The following is a 6,623-nucleotide window of genomic DNA, read 5'->3' as shown; positions in this document are numbered from 1 at the left end:
CACACACACACACACACACACACACACACACACACACATACACACGCTCATAGCGACATGCACATTCACAGGTTTAGAAGTACACACACATGCTACACTACACACAAACATTTACTCCCATGCCATCATTGCAAAACATGTCTGGGTCTTACACCTACACACACTCCCAAATACACACAGACATACACAGTATATCTGATGTGCTGTAGTTAATTACTGAGGCTTAGACTGCCATGACAGCCCAGCCACACATGACTTGAACACACATACATATTCGCATGCAAAAGCCATTTATACAACATCGAAAATAGAGTGTGCTGAAAACTAGTTGAACACTAATATCACTATTAATTTAACTGCAAAAGAGGTCCACATAGTCGCAGGTAGTGTGCTCGTGTTTTTGTGTGTGTTAGAGAAAGCAAAAGCGTCCACAAGTTTGTGTGTGTGTGTGTGTGTGCATGTGTGTGTGTGTCTATGCGTATGTCTTTCCTTGTGTTTGTGTGTACTTGCCACGACCAGGGTAAAGGCCTTGTATAAAGCCTGCTTCCGCGTATCTTCCGCCATATCTTGTCTCTAATTACCTTTAACAAACAGCGGCGTGACACAGAGCAGTGATCTGACAGCACAGAGGCTTGTGAGCAAACTACTCAGATATTTATGAGAGGATGTACCTCTGCACACCGCAGTACAAAGGCACAGGTATGCCTAGCAGGAGAGAGAGAGGAGAGGAGAGGAGGAGCAGGAGAGAGAGAGAGGAGAGAATAGAGGGAAGGACAACTAAAAAGGAGAGACCAAGGAGGAGGTGGATAGAAAGGGAAATGCATTGAAGAGGAGAAGGAGAATGCCAGTGAGGAAGAGAAAAAGAGATAGCGAAGGTGGAAGCAGAGGGATGAATTGCATCATGGGAGTTTGTTCCTCATCTTTCCACTCCTCTCTTCCAGGTCCTCCATCCACGTCAAGGAGGAGCCACTCAACATGGATGATGACGACTGTCCAATGTCGCTGGTGACGACAGCCAATCACAGTCCAGAGCTGGACGATGATCGCGAGCTGGAGGAGGGCAACCTATCAGAGGACCTGGAGTAACAAGCCCCGCCTCTTAACCCATCCCACTATAACAAACCACACCCATACTGTCTGTCCAGATTAGCCACAAGGCCACGCCCATAGACTAACCCCTTTCCTCATCTCAAACCACTCGGTAACCAAGGAGATTGGAGGTCTGACTATTTATTGAGCATGTGTTCGGGGATAACCAAAACGGCCCAAAGAAACTCTTTGCTGAAGCCTTTGGGAGTCAGTAGAACCAGCATGAGATGCCTGGTTGTTTTTTTTTTTTTTTTTTTTTTTTTTGGGAGGGGGGGGGGTGGGGGGGTGGCGGTGGGGAAGGGAGAGAAACAAACTCTATGAAAGCAGACAAAACAAAACAAACAAAAAACCAACACACACTACAAAGAGAAAGACTCTTGTTTCCGTCTCTTGAGCAAGCAGCTTGGACAACATCAGGCTGGAGAAACGAACAAACAAACGCGGGCGCACAAGCGGAGCGGACGTTTTAAAAAAAGGATTCCGAACGACCGCGCCTGGCTTGTATAAAAATAATGGCCTCATGTACTGCCAAAAAAGAAGACATTTTATGTTTGTGAATATCCCACCTGCAGTAGTTGTTGATGTTAGAGACAATTGCTGGTTCAATTCAAATCGTTCTGTTCTCATTTGCACAGGAGTAGTATCAGATATTAATGTCACTGCCTGTACGTTGCTTCAGAAAGTTTTAAAAACTGTGTTTTTTCTGTTTGTTTCAATCGTTTTCCTTAACCATGCCTTTTGATTTTTATTTTTGTTTTTGTTTTTTTTTTATTACAAAAGAAGCGCCAACTGTAAATTCCCATCTCTGAATTCTCAAAGAGAGAACCACACAGTTTCACGACTGTTGCAGCTGTCCAAAAAAAAAAAGAAAGAAAGAAAGAAAAAAAAGTAGGTCTCTATCTTTGTGCTGGGACGTGACGTGTGATACATTGAGATGTAACTGTTTGTGAGTACCACGCTACTAGAAGAAGAAAAGAAAAAAAAAACGAAACCAAGAAAAAAAATGGCTTAGAGATGCATTTCTGCGTATACTTCTACCGTTGTCTTTTACCTCCTCTTTGGAAAAGCTTTGTCTACCTGCAAACAGTCACGGGCAACAGCTGCAAACCAAAGCCTACACTATCAATGGCCAATAGATTAGACAGAAGTCTGCCAGTCAGCCTGGTAGCCATTCTGTAACTTTAACCTAGTACAAAGAGAAGCTTTTTTTTTGTTGTTTGTCTGCTAACTACCTTTGATGAACCTCTGGGATTGTCTCTAATACCCTGTACAAAGATTTTCGGACAAAGGAGCCGATTTTAAATGTATAATTTGATGAGGAGTCGTAGAGGGTCCACTATAGGGAGGGGGTACATTGTGTGTATTGTGGGAAGGGAACTGTTGTCGTTTAGCCGAAGGTAGATACTGGGAACCATTAACGAGCAGCTATAAGTGGACCATGACCAAAACTAATATTTGTGTATCAGTGGAAGTACAGAAAAAAACATGTCAGTGTTGTTGATGTTGTTGCTGTGGAGATATTTTATTTTTCTGTATGCTTTTTTATTTTTATTTCTTTTTATAACTTCTATTCTTTCTTTGATCACTTGTGTTGCCATTGTGTTATTGGTTTTTCTAGTGAATGTGTACTGTTCTGTGGGACTGTCAATGAATCGTCACGTCTTTATATCGCCAGTCTGCCAGCATAGAGCTGGTTGATCGCAAAACTTAAACTGAAAAAAAAAACATTGTAACCAAACATTTTATGATATCTAGATAAGCCAAAAAACTAATTTCTCAAGTTGTGGTAAGACGATGTGGCTCGGTCATTGTGTAAAAGCAAATAATAATAGCCATCATAGCGAAGGATCCAGAGGAAGAAAAAAACAAACCTTTTCTAGGTGATTTTTGCTTCATAGCGTGAGACATAAGCTCTCTCTGTACGAAACCAGCCTATCGACCAGAGACACACTGTCAGCTGTGAGACCTCATGTCATGTTTGAGATAAAGGAACAGGTTGATGTGTAGCTGTGGTCGCGGTGTGGTTCCTCTGTAGCGAATGTCATCTAGAAAAGTGCACGTCGCTTTAACACTCACATTTCTTCAGTCAAACCAAAGTAACACAAATTCTGCCTCTACGTATACGCGATAGAACTGCTTCAACTGTGCACCAGATCCAAATCTTGCACGCAGTCCAGTTTGATATTTCCACTGTGTTTTTTTATTATTCGCTAGTTTATTTACTTTGTATTCCGTGTTTTTTTTTTGTTTTGTTTTTTCTTCATTTTTCTCTTTTTTGTCTGCTGGCTTTCCTGGTCCTCATTCATGGCCAACTACCAATGCAGAACGGTGTCTACAACCTAAAATGCTTTGTATTGTATTTACAATATTGATGTATGTCTACTTAAAATGTATGGGGAAATACCGTTTTACGTTTTGATTTCCAGTGTGGTGCCACAAGAGGTTGGATGCTAGAGATTAGTGCGCACACACACACACAAACACACATACACACACACACACACACACACACACACACACACACACAAACACACTTACACACACAAACAAACATGCAAACACACAAACACACACACACACACAAACATGTAGACACATACGTACTAACACACAAAAGGACACATGCACTAACACACACTCATACACACACACACACGCACGCACGCACGCACCAGTTCCACTCAAAGACGGAGCTGGGCCCAGGAACAAAGTGTACTCCTCCTGCTTTGCTGGAGTCAGCGAATTGACTTGAAGATGACGTTCATAATAATCTTATCACACCAAATATACGGACGCCATGTCTTTCAAATAAAAAGAGAAGGCTTTCTCCCACTTACCCAAAAAAAGGCTTTCTAAAGAAAAAGGTTCTACCTCTGCACAACGTTTTAATTTTTTTCTTTCCCAACAATTACGTCAGATTGCACGACTAACCCGAACGCCACAAGAGCTCTCTTTCTTCGCTCTCTCTGCTTTTCTGAGCTGGTCTCCATGGACACGGCCGTCAGGCGGTTTACATTCCCTGTGTCAGACATGGCAGATTTGCTTCGTGAAAGGTTGTCCTCGAACATTTGTAGAATGGTTATGTATAAAAAATAACTCTACCTGTGAGGGGTATTGTGTTTAAAAAAATGCATGTCTAAACTCATTTGGTGGACTGGAAATAAGAATGAATAAAAATGCATCTAAATGTGAAGCATTGGGATGGTGGCCTACTGTTAGCGTACCATGCATATGAATGCATACCTAAGCTGTATTGCTTTGGGAAGGACAAAATAACTCAACCACAGAATGCATATAATCTGTAGATTTTGCATGGGTTTTGTAAAAATGAAAAATAAAAATATTAAAAAGACAAAAAAAAGAAAACAAGTCTAAAATAGTTGCTTGCACACAATACCAGGAAGACCTCCAGAAATGCAGTCTGCTCCCTCACTAGATTTTAGGATTGTCTGGGATTCTTCTGGGATGATTTCGTCTGTATTTTGATAATTGTGCATATTATGTATAAAAAAACATTGTTGGTGGACCCATACAAATTTACCAGACATTTTTTCTAAGCTGAGAAAAAAAAGAAATCAATGTTTCTTTTCAGAGTTTCATGAAAATTTTTACTGTTCTCTCTCATTGCTTGCTAAGACTAGCAACCCTGCTTTCTTTCTGCATCTGCTTTGCGTAGCTGTAAGGCTTTAATCTAATGTGTGTATTTATTGCCTGTACCTCTGTGAATACGTTATGAAGCATCATGTCTGGCCGTTGAGTCGCGTATCCTTTCTACTCTTGCAATTCTCTCATAATCGGGAAAATGATCCCCTGTGTATACGGTAAATTGGAACTGTAGCAAAAAAAAAAAAAAACATGTTTATGTAATTGGTGAATAACTTTTTTTAATCGGTCTTTATAATTTTTTTGTTTTCTTTCTCGTTTTCATTTTTTTTTTTTTTTCGTTTTGATTGAGGGTAACTCATTTTTGATACTTTTCATTGCCGTGTACTGTGTCCATATGTTTAAAATAGGAGAGTAGAGGTCATGATTGAGAGTCGTAAAGAAGCTGTTATTATTTTCTGTATCCATGGCTTTTTTTCACTGCTGAAGAAAATAAAGGACCAAAACTTAGGAAAATTGAAAAAACAACTGTCTACCTCGAACACCGGGGAGTGCTGCACTTTTCTTGCATCTAGCCACCCACCCACCCACCCACCCATCCTTCACCCACACCATAGCTGGTACCATGGATATCAGTGGCGCTGCCTTTACACTTTCATGTCCTGTGCGGGACAGAACAGCTGCTGTGAACTGAAGGGAGAAAGAGGGAGAGAGATGGAGAGGAAGAGGGAAGAACGAAGAAAAAAATGAAAGTTTAATGGCTGTGTTACAAGCCTTTGTTGCAGCCTTCCAACACTTCATGTGTTGTTTAGAAAACTGGGACCGGTGGTTTGTGTGTGTGTGTGTGACTCATTGGTGTGAGAGTGTGCATATGTCTGTATGGCGATCTCCGCATGTGTGTGTCTATGTGTGTGTCTGTGTGTGTGTGTGTGTGTGTGTGTGTGTGTGTGTGTAATAGGTTGGGCTCATATGGGGTCAGGCTGTCTTTGATGTGAAGCGGCTCCTGGCCCAGCAGACAGTTGAAGATGAAACGGTTGTTTGCTGGTTTCCTGTGATGTTCCCTCACTGGTACAGTCCCCTCCTCCTCCTCATCCTCAACCACCTCTCTCCCCTTTGTAGCCGCTCTCGAGAGCAGGCCACATGGTAAATTGTGTCATACATACTGTATGTGGCACAGTGTCTAGTTAGAGAATGTGTGAGTTTATGCAAAGGAAATAATGCATACTACTCACACCATAGGCTTGTAGACAGAAAGGTCTTTTACATCTTCACCGGTCATGGTTGGATTTTCACATTCAGTCTGTTTGTGTGAGTGTGTGTATATGTGCATGTGCATACGTGTGTCTGATTATAAGTCATTATAAGTCATGTGCATGTGTGTGTATTTGAGAGTACATGTGTGTGTCTGTGGGATAGTGTGTATGTGTATTGTGCATGTGTGTGTATGTGAAAGTACATGTGTGCGAGTCACTGTCTGTGTCATTTGTTGTCTTCTGCATGAGCCGCAGCTCAAGAGCAACTCCACTCTAATCCCTCGCTAATCACAGGGTTTTCCCTGCTCCCTTAATTGACTCCACTTCATTTGGCTCTGCTTTTTTTCGGCTAAGTTGTGCGAGCAGCCTGAAAATGATCCTCTCCCTGTGTCAAAATGGTGAGCTGATCTAATGGACACTCAGCTGAGTCCGTGTCACTCTTAACAGACTCCTAGTCTTACAGTGCTTTAGCCTCTTACAGCAGCGGAGAGGAGTTTTGTCTGAAACTGAGCTAACTAGCAAAATGCCATCAGACCTGCCTTGCAAACATAAACATCAACACGGTCCGTACCAATAAAAGCTAACTAGCTTACTAATTTACATATTTAGGTGATCTATACAACAATGTAATGCATAAGCTGGTCTTACATTTTAAGCCCAGATCACATAACTACCAAG

At 41.6% G+C, this 6,623-nt stretch overlaps 1 protein-coding gene across 2 annotated transcripts in view; it reads left to right on the top strand.

Moving 5' to 3' along the window:
- Positions 1-1,086, top strand: part of foxp2 (forkhead box P2) — a gene marked incomplete at both ends in the record, with an annotated part of 72,707 nt that extends 71,621 nt beyond the window's left edge. For both annotated transcript variants that reach the window (XM_080850909.1, XM_080850908.1), the window contains one exon: positions 942-1,086. In XM_080850909.1, the coding sequence (XP_080707035.1) occupies positions 942-1,086 (145 nt within the window). The remainder of the gene's footprint in view (positions 1-941) is intronic.
- Between the last annotated feature and the right edge of the window lie 5,537 nt (positions 1,087-6,623).

The sequence above is a fragment of the Sprattus sprattus genome (assembly GCF_963457725.1).
Source record: "Sprattus sprattus genome assembly, chromosome: 14".
NCBI lineage: Eukaryota > Metazoa > Chordata > Actinopteri > Clupeiformes > Clupeidae > Sprattus > Sprattus sprattus.
Note: the sequence above shows the minus strand (reverse complement) of the source record. Positions and strands in the feature narration are given on the sequence as shown.